The 26,199-nt window shown below is 43.6% G+C and overlaps 1 protein-coding gene across 1 annotated transcript in view; it reads right to left on the bottom strand.

Annotated features, from left to right (window-relative positions):
• Positions 1–2,973: 2,973 nt before the first annotated feature.
• LOC136612067 (uncharacterized) overlaps positions 2,974–26,199 on the bottom strand; it is a 56,042-nt gene continuing 32,816 nt past the window's right edge. Inside the window, exons 17-20 of the mRNA XM_066592154.1 lie at positions 12,426–12,520; positions 8,867–8,945; positions 6,877–6,985; positions 2,974–4,007 (exon numbers count right to left, since the gene is read on the bottom strand). Of these exons, the coding sequence (XP_066448251.1) occupies positions 3,934–4,007; positions 6,877–6,985; positions 8,867–8,945; positions 12,426–12,520 (357 nt within the window). The 3' untranslated portion in view covers positions 2,974–3,933. The remainder of the gene's footprint in view (positions 4,008–6,876; positions 6,986–8,866; positions 8,946–12,425; positions 12,521–26,199) is intronic.

Genomic DNA, 26,199 nt, shown 5'->3' with positions numbered 1-26,199 from the left:
CTTTATGCCCACATTTGTGACAGAGGTGGCATGGGATTGGAATTATTGGAACCCAACAGTCCTTTCTAGGACTACAACTCCTCTCATTGTGTGCATTAGCAGTTTGGCTGCCTGGGACCAGTAGTGTGCACATTGCATTCACAAGCATCCTAGGTGTATACTGCACAGTGCTACTAGTGTACACAGACTATATAGGAACTAACAAAACTCCTCATTTTTCTTTTTTTCTTTTAGGGTTTTGGCTGAAAGCATTTGCATAATAGGCCCAAGTGTTATATAGTGCAGATCGAGAGGACACACAAGACTGTAAGCCAAAAAATACAGTGTAAAATGTGTAAAGTGTATGCAAAATACTTTGCAGTTTGCGTAGCATTTTGACGCAGTGCATTATACAACATGATGAAGACTAGGGGTAAGGGTTGAGGGCGAGGACGTGGGCACCCGAATGAGGGTCTGGGCGGGGTGCAATTGTGCCTGGTTTGGCCACTCAAATTTCCTCAAAGTACATGCTGTCTTTCGCTGGGGCACTGCTTCAAAAGCCTCTCGCGGAGAGGCAGGGACTGGGACAGGCAGTAGCTTATCAGTCGCTGGACCCCCACCTGGATCCCCTGCTGCCAGTACGAGCTCAATGTTAAAAAAAAATATTTCAGGGGGTTCACCTGCACTCTGGGTAAAAAAAAAATCTTTCAGGAGTACACCTATACTCTTGGTACACCTCTTTCAGGGAATCGCCTAAACTCTTGGTCAATAAAGGTTTCAGGGGTTCACCTATAGCCTAGGTGAACCCCTGAAAGATTTGTGTACCAATACTCCTGGTAAACAATTACCCTGCACTCTCGCTCAACAAATCTTTCAGGTTCTCACCTGCAATGTTGGTAAAAAAAATTTCTTCAATTTAAAATGGGTTGTTTTCTTCATAAAAAATGTAGAAGTACTGGCCTCCGAGTTCCCCCTATGCTGGCGTTTGTAGATAATAAAATGCTACGACGGAGGTGGCATGTGATGGCACTTACAATTGTACATTAAATTTGTCTGCGCTTTGTCAGGTATGAAGCACAATTTTAAAGGGTCACACGGCGTACAGAAACATTTCTATTTGACGCTTCCTCAACCGGCAGAGGCGTTCTGTGCCTGGCCGCGCAGAGGGGATGCCCGGGTCGGTCGGGTGGGCGGACAGGCAGAGTGGGGACTCAAGACTCCGTGGCTCTGTCCCAAAGGGAGGCGGCAGAGGGGCGGCTGCGGCGCGTTGACTCCAGTGTGCGCATCCCCACTCCTTCTCGGCGCTTTGAGAAAATAGGTCAAAGACTGCCAGCTTTCCAATAGTGCTCCTGGACAAAGGAGGGTTGACCCGAACCCCCGGCACGAGAGGAGAGGGCTGCTCCTCTTATGCATGCTGTTCCGCGCAGGGGTGGCGTCGGTCCATCGGATGGCAGGAGCCGGAAGGACCGTCCTACACTGTCACGGAGCTGGAATGGGGACAGCTGGACACTGCTCTGGGAAAATTTTTCAGTACGCTGTGAACGCAGGCTCATGAGGGAGATTGGACTGTGATGCCAGCATGCAACACAGGAGAAGAGGTAGTGGTGTCACCTGCAGGCGGTGATTGGCCTGTGTTGCACCTAGTGTGGTGCTCAGCTAAGATGTGCTATCGCGTGTGCCTTGCCAATTATGATCTGGCCCAACTAAATTGTCAGGGGGGGGGGGAGGAGGAGGGGGTGACTGCCAGGCTCTTGCCCACAATTTAGCTTACTAGTTTGACCTGGGAGCCTCAGATGCATCCATGCATGCTGACCCTGCTGTTCCCTATCCATTTTTGTGGTGTTTCCATCACTTTGACGTTTTTCGGTGAATCACACACCCTCCCCTATGCAGAGCATGGGACACCTTGAAAAATGCTCGAGTCTCCCATTGACTTCAATGGGATTCGTTACTCTAAACAAGCTCTCGCGCATTATGAAAAGTTAGACTTGAGCAACGAGCACCCAAGCATTTTGGTGCTCGCTCATCTCTACATTTAAGTGTAAGGTGTCAGATAAATAGCCCGTTTCCATTCTTTTTTGCTAAATATTTGAGCAAGTTCCCTCTCAGATTCCTTTAGTGGATATTTTTAGAAAAGCACTCGACCATGCAATAAGGTATAGATAGGCTTTAGCCATTTAGTTATTGAATAGGTTTAGTTTACCCTGAAACAAAGAGGGTTTATGGGCATTTAAAAAAAAAAAAAAAAAAATGGATTTGTATTTCTAATGAAGTGCAGGGCTCAAATGGTACCGACACTAACTGATCCTAGGGTACAAGTGATTTTCCCTCAATAATTGTGCCAGAATAATGAGATCCACTTAGGCCAAATAGTTGGGGGCCCCATTACAGGTTTTGCATTGAGGCCCAGGAGCTTTAAGTTACGCCTCTGCATTAGGCCTTGGAGTTATTCAGGTAAGAGAGAGTATGGGACAGTCTAGACCACCAACAGCCTACAGAACTGCACAATCTAGAGGTCCAGTTATTGCAAATGTGGACCGATATGCTGCAGGATACCCTACAGCAGGGTCCCCCCAACTCCAGTCCTCAGGGACCACCAACAGGTTATGTTTTCAGGATATCCTATGGTAAGAACACATGCGGCAATGCCTGAAGCACCGACAATAATTACATCACTTGTGCAACACTGAGGAAATCCTGAAAACATGACCTGTGGGGGGTCACTGAGGACTGGAGTTGGGGAACACTGCCCTACAGAACCTGTATGCCTCCATGGGCACCAGCATCACATATTGCATCCAAGCTAGAGGTGGCCCAACAGGGTACTAGAACCTTACTTCAAGTATCCAGTTTTCAGCAATAAATTATCCTTTTACTCTAATATTGTAATCACTTACATCAATGTTACAAAAATCACACAAAGTTTTATTAGATTCCAAGAACTTCTTGATTTTTTTTTTGGACAATGAGCATCTACAATCTGCAATCCCAAAAGAATGTTAATTGTATAACCATTTACAGTAAATACCAAGCCAAAAAGATTGACATTTTATTTATAATATGTGTACACAGTAAGGTGCTGGATTTAGACATAGTAATAAACTATTACTGCACCATTTCATTCCTATACCTTCATGATCTCATTCTGTGGATCTTACAAAAACCGAGATACTTAGCATTTTTTAAGCATCCTTATATTGTTTACGTATTGTCATCTAACCTGGCAGAAGAAACAGAAGATGGATTTTATTTGTATGTAAAGCACCTGCAACACCTCCACATACTAGAAGTGACCAGTGGTTGTGCTGCAAGCAATTATGTTACAAACTGCTTGTTTCCATTAAAACTGTATGGTATAGAACTGAGGTGCCATGCTTGTCAAAATACCAAAACACAAGTGAAAGGGCTCATTCACATGGGAATATGAAAACGCTACTTATTTACAGACAGGAAATACGCCGTTTTCGTCTGTAATTTTCAGTGTATCTGGTTGGCTTGCTTATTTTTTGCACATGAACAAAAAAAAAAGCCCATTGACTGTAAATATGCAGTGAGTATGCATGTATCATGTGTATTTAGTACATATTTCAAAATGGGCTAGCAATAATGAGCAAAAAAAAAATAGGACATGCTGTGATCTGAAGGTCTAAATACCCCAATGAAAATCAATGGGGAGTCAGCGCTCTATTATTTAGGCAATAGGGGCATATATACACCTGTATAAATAAGCCCTAACCAGGATTGCTTGCTGTATGTGTCCCCTTCATACCTGGGCCTAGATCTGCATTTAAATGTTTGACAGGTCTGCTGATATGGAAGAACAAAATCACAAACTTCATATTGTTTAATAAATGATCCTATATCTCCTCCCATTCTATAATTAGTCAGTCCGCCTGCAATCTGCTTTAATTTTGGAACGTTTCACCACACAGCAAAGTCTTTCAAAATGATCGATCAGCAGCCAGCAGGAGATGGTGCAAAGAAATACATGGAAAGTAGTATGAAGTAAACCATTACCAGGACAGTTCCTGCAAAGAGAAAGTTCTTCATGTTACATCAAGACTAATTACAGATTAATGCATGCAGACCATTTCTTAGGCCCCCTTGTCCACGGCTGAGGCGGAATATCGCTAGCGGGGGACGAGGTGGGAGAGCTGACAGATTTCAGCAGTGAGCCTAACAGATGTACACAACACTACCTCCAAACCAGATGTACATAACCCAGAACAGACACCGGAATGCTGTTGTGTCACATGAAAGTTGTCATATTACAAAAAGCTGTATTAATGGGTCTTTACTGGTATCAGGTTAATAATTCTTTAGAATTGAAGCTCTATAGCCTACTGAAAAAAAATTATATATACACTCACTATAATTTATACCAAAAACTGAGGTAAATGATAGCACAGATTAACAGCAAGTTTTTACATGCTGAAGATTTCAGCAAGTGGCAGATAGCCCAAGGTGCGCCATACGTAATTAGAGGTGTGTAGAACACTGGTCTTAGAATCTTTTGTAGCCCAAAGACTGCTGACTGTAAACCAGTCAAGTACATATGTAGTCCTGCTCACATCTGAGAAGTGGATACAATGCTATCCAGTCTATACAATGCTGCATGAGCCAAGTTATCAGAGATTTGTGAAGTTCATGTATCAGTCTGCAGCCCTGGTTGTTTAACTCAAGGAACACTGACCACCACCTGATTAGCTCTACACCAGGAATAAAGCTCTAAGGCTTCCTTCACACCCAATTTGTCAGATTTCTTGGTTTTAAAATGCTGAACAAAATGTGTCTTTCCTAAAAATGCTGTGTGCGAGATCACCTATAGCCAGCAACTACCCAAGCCAGAGTCTCCTTGAAAAGTTGTAAAAGACTTGACATGTCACTAGGGATTTTAGCCAAGACGACAGAGCTACCTACGGATTGGGTGAAAACGTGTGTAATTGAGTAAAGAATTGGCTCAAAGATAGAAAGCAGAGGGTGGTAATAAATGGTTCATACTCTGATTGGTCCACAGTCACTAGTGGGGTGCCACAGGGTTCAGTATTAGGCCCCATCCTGTTCAATATATTTATCAACAACCTGATAGAGGGGCTGCACAGCAAAATATCAATATTTGCAGATGACACAAAATTATACAATATAATTAATGCAACGGAGGACAATGTGTGGCTACAAAAAGACCTAGATAAGCTAGGAGCTTGGGCAGAAAAATGGCAAATGAAGCTCAATGTTGATAAATGTAAGGTTATGTACGTGGGCAGGAGAAATGGATGTCACCAATATACACTAAATGGGGTACTGCTAGGGAAAAGTGATATGGAAAAAGACCTGGGCGTACTAGTGGATTGTAGACTAAACTGGAGTAACCAATGCCAGTCAGCTACTGCAAAGGCAAATAAAGTCTTGGGATGCATAAAAAGAGGTATAGGGGCGAAGGACAAGATTATCCTTCCATTATATAAGGCACTAGGCAGGCCCTACATGGAATACTGCGTACAGTTCTGGTCACCGGTGCTCAGGAAAGATGTTACAGTATTGGAGGGGGTTCAAAGAAGAGCGACTAAACCAACACATGGAATGACGGGACTGGAATACCCAGAGAGGCTATCCAAATTGGGATTATTTACTCTAGAAAAAAGAAGGTTAAGGGGAGATCAAATAACTATGTATAAATACATGAGGGGACAATACAAGGATCTCTCCCAGGATCTGTTTATACACCCAGGACTATGACGTTAACAAGAGGGCATCCGCTACGTTTAGAGGAAAGCAGGTTTCATCACCAACATAGAAAAGGGTTCTTTATGGTAAGAGCAGTTAGACTGTGGAACTCTCTGCCTGAGGAAGTAGTAATGGCAAAATCCATAGAGGAGTTTAAAAGGGGACTAGATGTCTTATCTGGAGAGGAAGGATATTATAGGTTATAAATCTAAGGTTAATTGTTAATCCAGGTATACAGGCAGGTAGGAACTATTAGGGGTTGATCCAGGGAACAGTTTGATTGCCATTAGGGAGTCGGGAAGGAATTTTTTCCCTAAAAGGGCTAATTGGCTTCTGCTCTTGGTTTTTTTTGCCTTCCTCTGGATCAACAACACAGGAGGATAGACAGGCTGGACTAGATGGACATTGTCTTCATTCAGCCTTACAAACTATGTTACTATGTTACCTATAGATAGCAACCCTGTTCATCAAAAGAGACAGCTTGCACCCAGAGGAGAGGCAATTTGCATACACCTTTTTCCAGGGAGCATTGCATGCAAAACTCCCTATATTAGCTAGCAGTCACCTCCAAAGTGCACATAAAACCGAGTACTGAACTGCTGTAAATGCATCTATATACTATCAGAAGTGTAACTTGTTGACTGAATTTGATTTCCCAGCATCTTGCCAGCTCATCTTGAAGACTGCTACACACAAGAGGCAGACCATGCAACTGCTATGGAGTCCCCCTCTCTCAGATACGACCATCGTTGGCTACTGGGTAGAGATAACGCATGCAGGACCTTCCTCCAAAATGGGACACTTTTCCACTTCCTAGTTTGCATGCCATTTAAATGACCCTTAGGAACTGCACTGCTAGCAATGGGAAACAAAATGCCCGGGGTGGCAAAGCTGGATACCATAATGGGGCAACATTAAGTTTTTGCTATAAGGCTCCATCTCTTATATTCTGATTATGTTGGAGCAGTGGTGTACAAATTAAGAAAGTGAACACATAGTTCCTCAATATATTAGCCTGTATATCTCTAAACAAGACATACGTTGAAAGATCATACTATAGAAGTATTTACATTTGTGTTTGTGATGGTTTTGCTTACAAACATTGGTCTTTTCAGTAAATGGTTTAATTTTTTTTTTCCAAACAAAATAAAAAAAAGACACTCAACTCCTTACCTTGAAAATAGTCACACTTCCCATCCATAAAGATGTAGTTCATCAGTATCACACTGAACATACTGGCCCACAAGTGCAGATCACTAAATATCAAAGTGAATCCTGATGGCTGCATGGAGAAAAACTTAAAATTAGTTAAGAGGGAAATCACAACTGTATTGTCTAAGCAGTAACCTCTTGCTTTAAGGATGTCCATACACAATGGATCACAGCTAACTGCACAACGTTTACTGCCAATTTCCATGCTGCACCTACACTTGTAAGTACAGGTACAGGATGGCAATTAACTATGCAGGTTACCACAGTTTATCCGCAATGTGTACAGTCACACTAAATGGTGAAGGCCAAAAAGGTCATTTGAGAAATTTTATGTAACAGTGATATTACCGATATGTACTATACCACTGTTAAAAAGGGATATTAGTCAGTGGATAAAGTGTCAAGTTTTCATCCATCCACAGGACGGGTGAAACCGGATATACTGGTAGGGGGCTCTACCACTGGTGAAATGTCTATTTCACTATCTGAGCCAGCAGAATGGAATGTGCCGGACGCATCGTGTACTGCTAACAGTTACCAGAATATGCAGCTTGATAGAAACACACGCTCATAAGCTCAGGGCACATTTTTTACCTACACATAACCCTCAGGCGTCATTTGACGACCCATTGCTCATTCCCGCCCCTGCCCCCTCCATCGAACACAGAAAGATTTTGCACCTGAAACCACGTGATGTCGGACATCCATGACGACAGCAACTCATGCAAGACTGTATGTAAAAAGACCATATTTGGACCACCCAATCCCATGCTTTGATTTCCAACCACATATTGCTTCCTGCATGTCCATAAAGGGCAATTAACTCATCATGCTATACAAGATGCTATACGCCTACTAACAGAGTCAGGAAGACTCTACACTGACAATCTTGTCTCCATGCGATCTCTTCCATTGTGCGCACAATCTCTGAACATAAATTTGGAAGGGTGCAAACATTCCTATTGATTACGCCGTGGACCCCAAAATAAAACCACCACAATTTCAATGGGGTTGACGGAAATAGCCGAGCATAGCGCTCAGTCATCTCCACAATTGAGATGAATGGAGTCAGTGCAGTGAATGTACGACCAGCGGCCCATTCCCAACTACACTATAGAAACGCATGATCCCCACCGCTCTTTTAAATTTAAGCCACTGACCAGAATACCCCTTTAAATGTGCAGAGGGAAATTGGTCCAGATTGCAAGAAATACAAGTCCATTTAATCTGTTTTGCTGACCATAATATGGAGCCAAATTTAAAAATCATCGCATTAAATTTACATGGGTGCATTTTTCTGGCTGTATTTTAAAAAACATGGCACACACTTTTGTCTATTTTGCATGAAAAATAGACCCATTATAGTCTTTGCAAAGCGATTAAAATATGGAGGCAACTGTAGGTCATTGGTATTTGATCTGTATTCGCATTCATTGGTAATTTTCTATTGAGTAATTACAGATCCACATTTGCTCAGTAGAAAATCAAACAGAGCAAATACAGAGGCAAACACTGATTATACACTTGCATCATCATCTGGAACACATTTATTATGGATCTGTATTCCAATATGATCATGTGAAATGGACCTAAAACAGGGGGGGGGGGGGGGGAAGCCATAAAACCATCATATTAGTATCACTAAACAGTGCCTGGTCCTCTAGGGTCGAAACACTGTTAACCCCTTTAAAGACCGGAGTTCTAAATGGAGTGGCATGAGCTAAAATATTAACAACTGATCGGGAAAAAAAGTGACCATAGCAAGTCAGCCAGGAGGAAATAGATACATATGAAAACTACATCTCCAGGAAACTTGGCAGACGCACGAGGCAGTGGAAAAGGTCAAGAAATTACATTGTGATTTAAAGAATAAAAAGTGGGCGTACAGTATATGACCAAATGCAAAGCACTAGGAGGAGGACAGAAAGGAATGCCAATGACAGGTACTTACATAGAAAATGGAGAACAGCACTAGAATAGGAATCTGTAGCATGCACACTTGCACCGCGATGCAGCTCCCAATTTCTATGCTGGGAAGCAAAACAAAATATTAAATAAAATTACGCAGATAAGGTTGCCTAAATGAGCGCCAATTATCTTAGCGAATCATTAACATTCCTTGCATTTGTCTTATAATAGTGTACTTTTATCCTTTATTCCGGCGATAGTTTGTGCCATCACCTGGTAATATTTGAAACATGAGGGGACAAAAGACACCAGGCGCATGTAGTTTACAAGTTCATGTACAGGAAACAATTATTAGGTCAGCATAAGGAGACCTTTAACAAGAGAATCAATTATTGTTCGCCGTTTACCCACGGGTTATGGAAACCATGTACGCCATTTCCATAATTCCCATTTGCTTCCACGGGCATTATGGAAACTGTATATAGAACAGCTAGGTCGGCTGTTTCAGTGATCCTGGCCTCGGGTGGTCACAACATACATACAGAGTGGTATTCTAATCGCAGCCATGATTAGATGAGGTGGAATATGCGTTGCGGTAAGCGCCGCATTTTAAATCGCGTTTTTTGGACGCAGCATTTCCGCATCATGGAGGAGCGCTAAGCGATCAAAAATCAGAACAGATACTGCTCGAAAATTGTGGTGCTGAAAAGTGCTGCGATCAATGGGCGGTCTGAGCAGTCCCGTTGAAAACAATGAGCGCTTTCTACTGCAATTAGCGCGGTGCTGAGGGCACTGCGCTAATCGCGGTAAAAACGTCTGTGAGGAAGGCCTAAGAAATAAAAAATTAAATCACAAAATTTCACCTCAAAAAGAAAAAAAAAAAACAAAAACAAAAAAACAGATATCCTATAGCAGCAGAAAATTTTAAGTTTATGTTGGTGGCTAAAAGGGTTACCCAAGCAGAAAAGATGCCCTATAGTACCATTAGTAGCAAAATGAATTTAAAGAACAAAAATAACCGCATAAATTGTATGGCTACGAATACAAGAAGTCTGATCGGCAAAGTGGGTGAGCTTGAAGCGAGAATGACTGATGAAAATTACGATATAGTTGGAAAAACGGAAACATGGCTTGATAAGTGCGATTGGACAGTTAATTTACAGGGTTACAATCTCTTCAGAAGAGACTGTGGTGAACAGAAAGTGGGAAGGATGTGTATGTTAAATCGTACTAAATGCCGAAGCTACGGGGGATATAGGTGCAGGAGATGAACACGTGGAATCTCTGTGGGTAGAAATACAAAAAGAAAAAAACAAAATCCTGAGGGATTTTCTATAGGCCACCAAAAGCAACAGAAGAAACTGAAATCTTATTAAGGCAGATAGAAGGGTGTCAAACCGCAATGAAGTAATCATGGGGGACTTAAATTATCCAGATATAACATAGGAAAACGAAACCTGCAAATCTCACAAGGGTCATAAGTTCTTGAGAACAGTTAAAGATAACTACCTTACCCAACTTGTGCAGGAACCAAACTAGTGGGAGGGCCATTCTGGACTTAGTACTAACAAACCGTACCAAATAATGAGGGTGAAGGTTGAGGGACACTTGGGAAATAGTGACCACCATATAATTAATTTCCAGCTGTCATTTCATAGGAAACCTTACCAGGGAGTGACGAAACTAAATTTTAGTAAGTTTTAAAACATCCTAATTAGAGATGAGCGAACCTACTCAGCCATGCCCCTTTTTCGCCCGAGCGCCGCGATTTTCGAGTACTTCCGTACTCGGGCGAAAAGATTCGGGGGGCGCTGTGGGTGAGTGGGGGGTTGCAGCGGGGGGGGGGGGGGGGGGGTGTGTGTGAGGGGGGGGGTGAGTGAAGAGGGAGAGAGAGAGAGGGCTCCCCCCTGTTCCCCGCTGCTACCCCCTGCTCCGCCACGCCTCCCCCCGCCCCCCCAATTCTTTTCACCCGAGTACGGAAGTACTCAAAAACCGCGGTGCTCGATCGAGTAATTACTCGAAACGAGTAGGTTCGCTCATCTCTAATCCTAATCACCTCAGTGAGTTCATACCATTTAAAAAAAAAAAAAAAAACACTAATAGAAGGAAAACAATGTGGCTCAACAAGACTAAGAGTGGCAATAAAAAGAAAAGAAAAAAAAGCGTTTAAACTACTAAAACAAGAAGGCAGCGAAGAAGTGCTAAAATTATAGAGGGGAAAAAATTTGTAACGAAAATATCAAAATTGCTCAGGAGGAGGCAGAAAGACGGATTGCCAACAAGGGCATTTTTCCATACTTTTTGAGCGAAAGCTTCTCAATATGGCACATTCCAAATATACAACAATTGAGAGTTCTGGTTTGAGATATAGGCAATTTGTAACCTGTGCATAGTTTTTACTATGGTCAGCTTTTGAAAAAGGTTTTCCATGCAATGCTGAAAATGCTGCATACTTTTTTGTACATATGGAAAATTCTGCAGTGATTTTGTTTCCATGCACTGAAAATAACTAAATAACATGAATACATTTATTGATAGTTGTGTGTGGCTGTCATGTGAGTGTTTGACGTCACTATCTAGATGTCTGGAACACAGTCAATGAAAAGACAAGTTGGGTGAGGAAGAGTGATTAAGTGAGAAAGTTCGTATCTCACCGCTTTTCTAGAAAAGGGAGGGGAAAAAAATTGACACACACACACACCAAAATGCCAAGTATACTGTAGTTTGGAAAAGTAAAGCCTGACAAATGGACACCAGCCTAGATCAAATTAGCTGCATTAGGCAATATAAGAGGCAGGAATGCAGCAAATCCTGTGTGAACCTAATAGTTAAGGGCTTATTCAGACGACTGAAAACCCGGCTGATACAGTGTCCCTCTCTGCAGGGGAAGGAGGCGGGCCAGGAGCAGTGCACTGAGCTCCTGTCCCCTCTCCGCCACTCACCACTATTTACAATGGGAGGGGGCAGGAGCTCCGTACACTGCTCCCAGCTCTTCCAGACTGCTCCCCATTCAGAGAGGGACACCGTATATTGGCCGGGCGTGAAAATCCACCTGAAATATACGGTCGTCTGAATAAGCCCTAAGGGGCATATATCGGCCGCGTATTCACGCCGGCCGATATATGCGTCCCTTTCTGCAGTGGGAGGAGGCTGGAAGAGTCGGGAGCAGTGCTCTGAGCTCCTGTCCCCCTCTCTGCCAACTCTCCACCTCCTCTCTGCCCCTCTGCACTAGGAAGGTGGGACAGGGCGGGGCTAATTCACGGAACTTAGCCCCGCCCAATCCCTTCATTGAAAATAGTGCAGCGGGGCGGAGAGGGGGTGGGAGCTCAGAGCACTACTCCCGACTCTTCCAGCCTCCTCCCCCCTACAGAGCGAGACGCCGTATATCGGCCGGCGTGAATACTCGGCCGATATACGGTCGTCTGAATAGGCCCTAAGACTGTACCTGTGTATGTAAAACTTTATTCTATACATTAACTCCTAAAACAAAGTAAACAAAAACACAACAACATTTAAAATATAAACATGGCAGACAGGTAGCTATGGCAGAACAGATTCAGCGACAGGTAAAGAATTGCTTTAATACCCATTAATTTACCAACCTTAGACTCAAGTTGTTCAGAAGTGCAAACTGGATTCCATTCACAATTTCTGGCATTTCTGGGATCATTGCTAGGATGGTGGCTCCAATAAAATACTGAGGAAAAATTAAAAAACAAACATCAACTTGCACTGTACACTAACAGATCCCATCGCAGCTAAACTATGTAAATACAATTAAGTTCTTAAAGAGGTTGTCCGTTTTTCATTGCAAAATTGTTCCACATCCCAAACTAAGCTTAATATACTTACCGTGGTGCCAGAGCACCGATTCAGAGCTCTAGCACCACAGTATCTGATGGGTAATATCTGTGCCTGTGGCCTGGTGATGTGCTGTAAACACGCCACGTGGGCTTCTATAGAAGGCGAGGCAATTATTTTTCTTAAATATTGGATTTCAAGCCACCCCTATTGCTACGATTGTAGGTTGGAAAATCCCTGTTATGTTATGCCAGTTACACGAAAAATTTGTGCTATCCCATAAACTATTATGTTTTACTACAAGGAACTCTATACTAACTCACGTCTTACAATAGTTTTTGCTTCAAGGGCCCCTAGACAGAAGGCAGTCCTGCACCTGTGCAGAAGTAGGTGGCGTTTGGGAAGCGATCACATTTTTTTTTTTTTTTAAAACACAGAAATAGTGCAGAATTAAAAAAAGTGTGTTACAATGCTGCAAAAATTTTTTATAAAGCGATTACATTTATATACAAACTGGAAGCCCTTTAAAAAGGTTAAGCAAACTATATAGGAAGTCATATTAAAGGAAATGTGTCATAAGAAATGACCCATTAAAAATAAAAAAACCCACTAAGGTCTTCAGTTTAGTTTTTTTTTTTTTTTTTTAAAAGAGGGGCGGGAGGGCCCTTTCCATAGCAAGATCTACATAACAAAAAATAAAAAACCCTAATATACTGTAGCTTTCACACTGACCAGTAAGCCTAATCATGTTATACTTCCAGTTCCGTAAGTAAAAAAATAAATGAATTTTGAGCCATTATTACAGGTAGGATTACAATGCAGAAACGCCTATTGAAGACACGAGATCCAATCTTTCTTTTTTTTTTTTTTAAATGAACGTTTATCGGGATTTTACAATGTCCTAATAGCAAAAACAAACAAATTAGCACAATAAGGAGTTGCATACATCTCTCTGCAGTAGGAGAGTTGATTTTTTTTAAAACCAATTGTAAACTAGAAAACGAATACTACAATTCCCAACCGAAGAACCAGGACAAATAATTTTGGCCCAAAATGACTTGAAGTTGAAAGCATCTAAAAATTAAGGCCCATTTAGGCGGGACGAATTTCGGGCAAATGATGGCAGCCACTCGTCCTAGCATACAGCTGCAAGGGAGCTAGTATCGCTGGCTCGCACAGAGCAGCCAACAGGGGGGAGGGGAGGCTGCAGGAGATTTCTTCTCACCGCTGACTTAACATACAGCCGTTCAATACTGAACGGCTGCTATTTACAGCGAACGATCGTTCAGCTCATAGTCCATGCTGGATAATCAATGGACGATGAGCTGAATGCCGTAAAATGGAGAGGGGCGGGAAAAAGCGAGAAGGGAAATCTCCAGCTACCCCGCTATAAGCCAGCAATACTAGTGAGCGTATGCAGGAAAGAGTGTCTGGCATAGTTTGTCTGACATTTATCCCGTCTAAATGGGCCTTTAGCCACCAGTAAGGTTAAAACAATTGTAATTGTGAGAAGCTTCATAAAATCACTTCCTTCCACGATATCGGAGGGGATTGCATTACGTCTGGCAAGTGTTGTAAGTGTGGGAGATATCGGTTGCGCTGTGAGTGTATGAAGAGACCATTTTGTTGTCTAGTCAGGGATCAGAGGACAATATTACAAATTTTTATAGAGTGATGCTCATGGGCACAGGCAAAGCAGTTTTGCAGAAGGCAGGACCCCTCAACAACAGGCCTCTCAGACTTTGTTCAGGGCCCACTGCTCTACATTCAAGGAGCACCACTGGATTAAAATCTGAAGGCAGCCACCATCCCATTTACACCAAATTAGCCAACTAGTAAAAGTTAGGAATGGCTAGCCCTCCTCCCTCTGTGGGAAAGCAAAGAATTTCTAATTTAATTCTGTGTAGAGGTCCGCCACAATATACGGAGGATTGTTTTGTGGAGAGCTGTTAAAAAAAAAAAAAAACTAAATAAAAAACAAAAAAAAACAGCTTATGGATTAAAATTGGGTTATCAAATATGTATAAGATTTTGGGCAGTAACTTCATCTTAATTAAAATTTGTATGGCCCACTAGCATCAGAGGGAGGGCAGCCTAGCGGGTCGCAAACTCTCCTGACCAACACAAGGCCGGGCAAGGTTATCCTCACAAAAACAATCAGACTTGCGTACCACTATCCGACCAACATAAAAAAAGCAGTTAGCGCTAAGGAAGTCACAAAATGAATCAACTGCTAACAAGCAGGCCTTATCCCAATTAACCTTTATTTCTGATACATTCTGGAATAGAGTACCGAAGTCAAAAGAGAACTCTGGATCCTAACCTCGATCATCACCCCCGGAGGGAAGGACCTAAAGAACTCACAAAGTAGAGACATTGCCCCCAGCAGGGTTCCCGAAAACCGACGCAGAATATCCAGCCTGTGACAACATAAGGGGACTGCTAAAGGAACCATCTAACCCGACAAAGGAGGACTGACCAACCGAACCTCAAGATGGACGCGCAGTCTCCCGGGAATCTTGACCCAGGACCTCGGGCAACCGGGCCATTCTTTTATACTTTGAATCCCTCTATAGTTTCCTACCTGTTCCATTTCTAACTAACAGTATTTCCAACTAACAGTATGCCTTCTAAACATCACAGTCAGAGGGTCCTCTCTGCCTCCCTCTAAGACAAGAAGCCCCTACTCCTGTCCTCCTTTCCTTCACACTAACATTCATATAACCACTTATCCACCCTCTCTAGTGTGCCCCACCTATTTGTCCCTCTTAGACTAACCTCAAACGGGTCTGGATGCCCATTACAACTTTCAATAATAGACGTGGAGTGGGGAAGCGTGGCTCTCGGACTCGACCTACCCAGCCACCCCCCCACTAGGGACCGCAGCATCACACTGCTGCATAGACGTTTGCCATGTATATTTGTAGAATGCTTTCCACAATTGAACGCAAAATTAACTGTTGTTTTCTTGTCATTGCTCATATGTGGACTTATGTTTCCCCCCTCTTCCCCCCCCCCCCCCTCTACCCTCTCGTGTTCCCCACACCCCCTCCCGTTCCAGGTTATACCCGCAGGAACGATAAGGTGCCAAGATGCCCACCACAAACTACGGATACCCCCAACAGATCCCAATGGCCAACCTGACGATATGCTCTTTTAATGTAAAGGGCCTCAATTGTCCCAGTAAGCGTAACCAAGTGCTGTACAGGCTCCACAGGAAAGGGGCGATGATAGCGATGCTCCAAGAGACACATTTCCCATGCACCGGCATGCCGGACTGCAACAGGAACAAATATTACCCCAAGTGGTTTCACTCTACTCATCCCGAAAACAAAACCTGTGGGGCCTCGATAGCATTTCACAAATCAATAGCCCCAGAGGTACTGGCCCAAAAGTCTGATGAAGAAGGGAGGTACATATTACTGAAAATACTCATCGCCAACAAAATTTTTACAATTGCCAATTTGTATTTTCCTAACCAGGGACAGGTGGGGTTTGCTTCCAGAGCTCTCCGGGAGCTTGCAGAATTCGCAGAAGGATCACCGATCGTGCTAGGCGGTGATTTCAACATGTGTATGGAACCCCGACTGGATGCCTCCACGGGACGCTCAACATTATCCAAAGCGGCTATCCGTAAGGTACAGAGGATACTAGTGAGTATGGACCTGGTCGACCTCTGGCGCATCCTCCACCCGGGTAAGCGTACTATATACCTTCCAATCAGCACCATGTAACCCCTCGAGAATCTTCTTCGACAGATTGAGAAGTTTGATACTCCGGTTCATATGGAAGGGAGGTTCTAAAAGACTCAGTTATAAAAGCCTGTCCAAGCCAAAATCTAAGGGAGGGGCGGGCCTACCCGACTTTAACCTTTACCATAAAGCCACTATAGGAACCCTAATACTAGACCTACACCACCATGAATCAGATAAACTATGGGTACAAATCGAAAACGAGAACACCTTTTCACCAAAAGGAGCATTTTGGGTCCCGAAAGGGGTCAATTGGGAGAAAGCGGAGGCTTCAAGCCTGATGACCACCCTCCTGGGGGCATGGAAAGGGGGCTGCCGGACAACAGTCCCGGGTCCCCTCACCCCTTTAACCGGAAACCCTCAGATCCCTGCAACACTGGGCATTCGCAGTCTGGGATTCCTACCCCTCGGAACGGAAGCTAAAATAGGGGAGGTGATAGACACTCAGGGCGTGCGCGACCTGGCGAACATGCAGGGAACGGGGGGAACTCCCCCGGGCTCATGGATGCAATACCTACAGATTCGTAGTTACCTGGGGAGGGTGAGACCGGAACAGGGGTGGAACCTAAACCTTACCCCGTTTGAGAAATTATGCAGTGGGGAAGAGACGCCGAGGCATATTGTGTCAATACTGTACAGTCAGCTACTAGAGGAGAAACTTGATGGTCATACCCCCAGGTGGATCACTGCGTGGGAGGAGGTCCTGGGCAGGTCCTTCCCCGGAGAGCTCTGGAGCAAAGCATTCCAACACACCCATAAGATGTCGGTGGCCAGTAGGTTGCAGGAACTGAACTTTAAAATACTATCAAGATGGTACATGACACCAGAGAGGCTTCGCTCCCTCTTCCCATCAGCCTCAAATACCTGCTGGCGATGCCTTGGGGAAGTGGGCTCGATGCTACATATATGGTGGGAGTGCCCCATGATCAAACCCATCTGGCGAGACATGGAAAAAATTATACGGGAAGGTGTGCAGGGAACCATTGACCCTGACACCAGAGGTGGCACTTCTATCCATTCCTCCCTCAGGAACCCACTCGCTCAAAAAAGGCCTGCTGAAATTCTTTATCATGGCCACGAGGCAGGTAATACCCAGATTCTGGAAGCAGGACATGGAAATCCCCAGAGGCGCGTGGGTAGGGGCAATGGATGAAATAGAAAGATTAGAGAGACTGAGATCACAGGACGACGAAACCGGACGAGAGAATTTCTACCGCACCTGGGCAGCCTGGATAGACACACGTAACTCTCCCGTATTCACTAGGTGGCTACGGGACGGCAACTGTGAATAAAAACCAAAGGGTTTCAACCTGGATTCCCCTCCCCGCACCCCCCCCCCTGACCACGCTCTCCCCCTAATATCTTACCCCCCCCCCCCACCTTCCCGTGTCTGTCCAGTAACAGAAGAGAATTTACACAAAACAACATTGTTCTTCATAATGTTCTCTTTAATAGTTGCAATAATCAGTTCGAGATGTGAATTTCACACTACTAATACTACTTGTTAAGTAATGTTATACATGCAACAACTGAGAACTCTGGATCCTGTAAAAATCAGCATATAATGCTATATGCGCCTCATGGGTCCGCAACTGAAACTCAATGACTGACATATGGATCTATATGGCAAGTGGCTCAAATTACAATGGCAAATAGGGCCGGAGACAGAAGGCAGCCTTGACGTGTGCCCATAGTAAGAGAAAATTGCGTAGATTTATTAGTCCTGACTTGAGCTACATTTCTACATTCAAAACTGAGAACGCTCCCCGACCCGCTCCACCTCTATGCCAGCAGCACTTAGTGACGCAAACAATACCCGCTCCTGTGTGACAGCACAGGAATGAGCATCACTGGGACGTGCTGTTGGGCATAGTTTTCCCAACAGCTCGTCCTGTGTAAAAGGGCCATTAGTCTAGGGGTATATAAGGTAACAAAAATGGCAAATACTGGACTAAGCAGCCCAGGATCAGTAACTATGGCTCCAAAACATCCTCACTAGCAAGATAAGCTAATAAATGGCCAGTTTGTCACCCTGATGAAGAAAAAAAAAACAAAAACCCACACACAAGGTGTCAGGAACTCAAATAGGTTTTCTTTGTATTAACAGCAATTTATACTCTGCAGATAATCAAGGATAGAGTGATTAGCTATGTTAGGATCTGTTACACAGTAGCTCTCTGCCTCAGAAAGACATCGCTCCAGATACAGAAAATTCCTACAGCATGATAAGCTAAGTGGAAATGGCTGAAGTAGAGGATCCTTTTCTGAAGGCCTTAAAAGGCCTCCCAGACTACAGACTTGGATGCTGAATTAGTATTAACCTCCCAATAGTTCTCGGCTTTCTGACTAGTATAGTCACAAACCTCAGGTTTATCTAGCCAAATTGGACCAAGTCTCCACAGGTGTGGCACCGTCCAAAATAAAGGGCTCACTGAAGTGGTGAGTAATCAGACACTTAGAGGCAAATAAGACATCACACACCAAAAGACACTCCAGGGACCAAAAACATAAGCCAATCTGGAAAAGAGAACTGCGAGAAGCAGAGTGACAACAAGCAGGATCATGCAGGTACCTTAGACTCCACACCTCCCTCCACAAATAGGAGGAAGCCTACACAGGCAAATGAATGCAGCGTCCGAGGAGCAGGCCCTTAGCCAAGGAGACAGCAGGGTAGATAATTAACCTTGTCACGGGGCTCTCCAAATGGCTAGATAAGAACCCGCCCTGGTTGGAAGGCCAACATTTAGTAACCTAGGTTAACTCAAGTCCCGTTTTCGTCATCGTGACTCCAATGTTCCTGCTTTGGTGGCAGATCACCCGACGAAATAAAGTAGTCCACAGAGTACTTTTTAAACAAGAACCGGGAACGTTCCGTCCTGTTCCTTTACTTAAACAGTTCATAAATTAAGAGAAGACTAACTTGTACACATTGAATTATTAGCAGACGTAGGCTTACATTCCTCGCCTGGTTCCTTTCACTTGTGCAGTTTGGGTTTCCCCAAGGTATTTCATCCACAGCTATCTGTTGGATCTCTCTTGGATAAAACTCTTAACTGGACAGATTCCAGACTTTTCATACTTTTAGCTCACAAGTAGGCGCTCACTTCTCTCGCATCACTTACGACTTCTCAAATAGAAACATGCTGTTGCACACCCACGCGGTATTCAGTAGGTCCTAGATTTTAAACCCCGTAAGGGCAGGCTTCTCACAAGGGTTCCAAGCATGGCTGAGCTTTGGCAGAAGCCATAGACCATCTCTTCAGCTTCAACCAACTCCACCTGCCACTGACCCGCTCCCTTTATGCCTCTGCCTACTGAGACCTGACTCACGTGCACATAAACTCAGACAGACATGTGACTGAACAAACCGATATTTTTTCCCCAGACACCAGACATTAACCCCTTTGTACCTGCAGGTGCTAGTACACAAACCATAAACTCATACCACATTATAGAAAATGACAGAAGACATACATTTCCATGTAATGGAGGGGCCCTAAACTCTGGGCCACTATAAGAGCCTACAGAAGCAGTCTGTGTAAGATGGTCACATGACTGGTCATTAAGATTAAAATATCAGTGGGGCTGGATCTAGGATCACTTTGGCCATAATGCAATACCTGAATGGCAGCAGGAGGTGGTAAATAAAACATTAAGTATAGTAAGGAGGTGTCCATTAAAAAATACCTTGAGTATAAGAAAATGACCCCTTGAATAGCATGATTAGGAGAGCTGATAAAACACACGTTTAAGCACCATCACCTTGAAGCTCTGCAGGTGTGCTTCCTGTAAAAAGGAAAATATGAGCCCTCTTAAAAATCTGGAATTAAGGGGGGGGGGGGGGGCAGATAGGCATAAGGCATCCGCATAAATCCATGGGAACAGTTGTGCTGTGGACTAAACCTGAAAAGCAAAACTCTAAGTGGACAATAACCCTTTCCACCCTACCCATCCATCCAAGGGCAGGTTTAAAGACGAATGAACGTTCAACAATGGGAGCAGGGCTGCTCCCAGAGCTAAAGGCCACAGTCAGGGCAATATAGCGCATATAAGTGTGAATTTAAACTTTAACCTGGGGCCGATCAGGCAGAAACCTTAAGGTGGTAATGGGGGTTATGGTTGACAAAACAGTTGCATCAAACATCTTTTTAGAGATGTGTAGGCAAACACAGACACCAATACAGGGTCAATTACAGATAAATCCATAGTCAGCAAAAAGCCTACCTATCTCCATGAGAAGACAAAAAAAAAAATAGATAGCATAAAATGCCATCAGTGTCAAACGAGTAATCTCAAGCGGTCAGCAAATCTAGAGCACTGAGGATTTATTGATGCTCCAGACATGAGTTACCATTAATTTAGCTGAGTACAACATTGCATAGACCAACTGTTTAGTTTATAGTATGACCCGCCCCCCCCCCCCCCCAAAAAAAAATCTGTCATAAACAAACAATTCAACTTACATATTAGCTTTTGTGCATACATATCCTATTAGACGTAGCAATTTATGCATCGATTTCGATAGAACCATTTATAGTGTTTGGCGTGAACTGTGATATAATCCAGGTTCCCCATATCTTTTGAAATTTATCTGGACATCCAGTGTTGGCAAACTATTTTTTCGCAGGGGATTGTATTAACCAGCCTCGCCCATACGGACACCGGGGGAGTCTCCACAAGCCACCCACCTCATTGCAATTGTCTTCCTGGCCAGAAACAAAACTTCCCTAAGAGGGAAGGGGGAAAAAAGGGAAGACAGGAAGGCGAACACCTCCGGCCAGAAATCTATGATGTGTGGACACGCCCATATTAAAACAGAAACTTGCGTTTAGCTGACAATTATGACAAGAAAGCATGGGAATTCTATCTATTTTATGTAATCTAAATCAGGGTTAAAATAGGATGAATATGAAGTAGTTATCAATTTGTTATTGGCTGGGGTTACAGTTGGATGCAAGTTCATCAGAGCTAGCCAGTCTTCTGAGGATAGCGTAGGGATGTGAGATTTCTATCTGTCATATACAGTCAATGCGTTGTAGCTAATGTGGGCGGAAGGGTCCCTGTGATTTTAATATGCAAATTTTAAGATAGTCAGAATTGTTAGGTAGGGAGGGAATTTTGCATTTAGAGCATGGTGCTCTAATAGTTGGTATTTGAGGGATGTATACAAGGATACTGTGCTGGTATCATTTATTCAATTACGCGAAAACCTGCAACGTGTTTATTCCCAACTTGGTCCAGTACCTCTGGTCCGGTAATAGATTACAATGCTTTTAGACCCAACGATTACACAGGTCTGCAAAAAAAAGTTTAAGAGCCGTTTTGGTTATTCCACGTAATCTTTAAATTTTTCGGAATGCTGAATCTGAAAATGATCTCCATTTTGTCATAGGACATCACGTTTCCTGACAATTCAGTTATGTTAAATAAGGCAATACCTCAAAATAAAAAGACTTAAAACTTGTAATTAAAATTAATTTTATATTAAAATTTTTGAACTGAAATGAGCTCACTAAAAACACAAATAGTTTCTTCTTTCCCGTGAGGCTCCTCTTGGTACATTTACGCTTGCGAGCAGCATCTGAAATGTCTCTCTGAAGCATCCAACAGTAGTCTGCCATTAATGTAATGCTACATTTCCCCTGGTATCTTTCCATCTCTAATGTCCTGGTGGAATCGTTCATCTTGTTTTTCACTCACAGCTCCCAAATTTTCAGGAAAGTAGTTGAGGTGGGATTGAGTTTGAAAGTACATTTCCTCCATCAGGCAACCTAAAGCTTGAAATGCTTTCAGCATTCGTCCGGCGATCTTTTGGTAGTCAGGATCTTTCTTATTGCCTAAAAATTTTTCTATGACCTCTTTAAATGCAATCCGCCCTTCTTTTGGAGAATCAGTCATGGTATTGACTAACTCTTTGTCAGACCAGACATTAGAAGGCTTATAGCTGATCAACGCCTTCCTTCAATTTTGCCTCCAGGAGGCCTGGAAACTTGGTGACCAAATATTTGAAGAATTCTCCATCTCTTGGAAGTGATTTCATGAATTGCTTCATCAATCCCAAATTTTATATAGAGGGGTGGTAGAAGAACTTTATGTGGCGGTACCAAATTTTCTCAGAGGACATTTTTTTGACTGACTGAGCACCCTCGGCTGCCAACTCTTCTTGGTCTAGTGATTGTCGGTCTCGACTGTCCCATAGACACAGAAAACAAAAGGTATTTGGTATATCCAGCTTGTTGCCCAAGCAGCATGCACACTTGCCAACCGTGGTCTTCATATTTAAGTTTAGGAAGAACCAATTCCAAGTTCTTGTAGGTTTCCTTCAAGTGTATGGAATGACCTACAGGGATGGAAGCGTAAAAACCGCCATTGTGTAGCAAAACTGCTTTGAGACGTCTTTTGAAGAATCTAATGAAAAGACCATTGCATTAAATTACATTGGATTTTGAATTGACCCATCAAACCTTCGACATCGATGCAATAAACCAACTTGTCTTCCTGGGCAAAGTAAGGAACGAAGTCCTTTTCACGATGTCTGAACCATGAAAAAGACAATCCTGGCAATAATAAATTCCTGCTTTTGAGCCTTGAACCCAGTAACTCAGCGGCATCTTTGGGAAAATTCAAGTCTTACCAAATCATTCATCTCCTCCTGGGTAAAAAAATCTTAGTCTTGTATCATCTTCAAAGTCAGAACTTGATTAGTCATCTGTTTTAGGTATGACTCCACCTTCATCGGAGCTAGGTATCTCATCCAAGCTAGCAGTGAACTGGATATGGTTTTCTCCAGCAGGTTTCGGGGTATTTTGTAGCTTCCAAATTGTATAGTGTGCACACATCATCGAGCAGATCAGACACAAGCTATCAATCTCATATCCAAAATGGCTCTCTGGTCAGAAACACCCAGACAGCCCCTTTTATTGTAAAGCATACAATGGGCGTGCAACCGGTTACATCAGTAACATATAGGATTCTCATTTGTCGGATCATATAGAATCCCCCCCACCTTCTCTCAAGTCCAATGTATAAGCAAGTCTTTGTCTTACAAACATGTGCTCAAACCTGAAACTGAAAGTAGATATCTCTTTGTTGAAGAAGATTCTGTGTGGGGGATGGGGAGGTCTGGGAAAACACTCAAGATGGACACAAGCAATGACATAACACTGTGATTTAGCTCTTCCCTTATGCAGCAGAGTTCCACATTAGGCTGAAGTCACAAAACACACATAATACGTCTAGTTTAGTACAAATCGATAGACATTTTATACTAACTAATCATCATGTCTATCACAATGGTACTGGTATATCTGTGCCATGGGACGAATTGCTGAGTGAAGATTGGGGAATGAAAAGGAATGCTTCAATTTGGAATTATACCCTTTCACATCGCATGAACAAAAGTAACAGTCGTCACTATGGTTCTTTTGCTCTCGCCATACCATAGGAATCCCATAATTGAAAGCTTTTTTCTCACTGTTGAACTAATTTTGGAGGTCCTCAACACACCATTTGCACACTTTATCTTGATCTGCAAGTTTTAGAACCGAAGTATACTTTTTTCACAAAGTCTGTAATATTCAGCTGTTGCTTCAACACTGTATATTTCACCACAAATAAAACAAACTGTCAGGCGAATTAATACACTCGCAGAGCCATAACGCCAACTTGGGGAAACTTGATTAAGGAATGACAGGTTAACACGAAAAGATTGTGGGAGTTACTCCCTGCGGCCACAGCAGCAGATAGCGGGCGTCTGGGACAGAGCTGAGAGGCGGCACAGATACATCTGCGGAAGGGAGCAGATGGCATGGGGAGATGCTCTGTGGCTTCGTAATTCACAGCGCAAAAGGCTTCGCCAGGGGAGGTGGGAGGGCGCAGCATCACAGTAGGGGGGATTCCTAGAGCGGCTGCAGTGTCACACTGTCAGCACAGGTGCCGCCTAGCGGTTCGCCACAGGGAGAAGGGGGACGGCTGGTCTGGGGAAAGCGATTGCTGCAGCGTGCTATGACCTTGCTCATGGCAGCCAATCAGCTGCTGGGGTTGTCACCACCCTGCATCTTGTCTCCACCCATACTTCTGGTGGCGTCAAGGTACAATAGTATCACAGGCAAGTACAAAGAAAAAAAAAAATTGAATCAAGCCCATGCGGTCAGCTTGCAACATGTTGATGTTGGTTTCCATAAGCTCACTCTGGAAGTTTTTTTTTTTTGAAAGTTATATTTTTTGGCATTGTATATCTTAAATGAACTGATGAATTAATTCATAGTAATTGTGACTAAGTTTAGTTAAAACCCCCTAAGAAACAAAAAGTACCAAAAATTGAGAAAGATTTGCTACATTTGAAAAGAATTTATCATTTTGTGGTAAATCCTGATGTCTAGGATTTTTCAAATTTTTTTCGTTTTCAGCGCACCAAAATACATGGTAATTTGTTGAAAATAAATCAAACAGCTTTTTATAGTCACAGATCTGTGTTATTGCTCAAATTCGCTTAAGCGATCAAAAGTGAGCGATGGTTTTGCCTATCTAACTGACCGCTCATTCAGCGTCTCCTTTGCTGGCTCCATCTCCCCCTCCTCTCCCCCTTGCTGTTAAGGGTCCCCAAGGGCTGGGTCCTCGGCCCCCTCCTTTTCTCGATCTACACAGCCCCTATTGGACAGGCAATCAGAAGTTTTGGCATCCAATACCACCTCTTCCCGTGACATCTCTGCATCTTTCCTCCAAAACATCAACTGTTGTCACTAACACTATGTCCTCTACCTACCTAAAATTAAACCTCTAAAACTGACCTACTGGTATTTCCACCCTCATCCTGACATCTCCATCTCAGTGTGTGGCGCCACCATAACTCCCAGACAGCACACGCGCAGCCTTGGGGTCATATTTGACTCTGATCTCTCCTTTACCCACATCCAATCTCTTGCCCAAACATGTCAGCTGCACCTCAAGAATAATCACAAGAATCCGCTCTTCTCACCGCAGACACGCTAAAAACGCTTATTGTTGCCCTCATCCACTCTCGGCTCGATTATTGCAACTAGTTACTGATTGGCCTCCCCTGCACCAGACTCTACCCTCTCCAATCCATCCTGAATGCGGCAACCAGGCTTATCTTCCTGTCCAGCCGCTACTCAGACACCTCTGCCCTGTGCCGGTCACTGCACTGGCTACCCGTTAAATACAGAACTGCATTTAAACTCACTACCTTCATCCACAAAGCCCTTCACAGCGCAGCGCCACCCTATATTGCCTACCTCATCTCAATCGATCACCCAGCCCGGGCACTCTGCTCTGCTAACGAAACTAGACTGAGCACCCTTTAATTCGAACTTCTCATTCCCGCCCCGAAGACTTCTCCAGAGCAGCACTGGTCCTCTGGAACGCACTACCAAAAGGATACCAAGGCAATCCAGGACTCACAAAACTTCAGGCGTGCTCGAAAAACGCACCTCTTCAGGAAGGCATACCGCGTTCACTAAACAAACCCCTCTGTATGCCGCCAGATATCCTGCTCCCTGAGCTATTGACTGCAATCCTTGCCAGCCACCATCAACTGCCACTGCAGTCATACAGATTCTGCCGCCACACATCTAAATGTCTGACCATTGTCTATGTGTATAGCATACCTCACACTCCACCTCGCCATACTGTGCACATCTCCAGCCCTTTACCTTCTGTATCACCCCATTACTTGTATGTAAGCTCCTTGGAGCAGGACCCTCACCCCCATTTCCATCAACTGATTTCTATGCAACCATGGTTCTGTAATTTTTGTACTTTTGTCTTTCTGTATTCCCCCGTCTATGTATGATGACCATTTAAA

This window comes from Eleutherodactylus coqui, chromosome 2 (assembly GCF_035609145.1).
Source record: "Eleutherodactylus coqui strain aEleCoq1 chromosome 2, aEleCoq1.hap1, whole genome shotgun sequence".
Lineage (NCBI taxonomy): Eukaryota > Metazoa > Chordata > Amphibia > Anura > Eleutherodactylidae > Eleutherodactylus > Eleutherodactylus coqui.
This window is presented reverse-complemented; position numbering and strand designations above follow the sequence as displayed.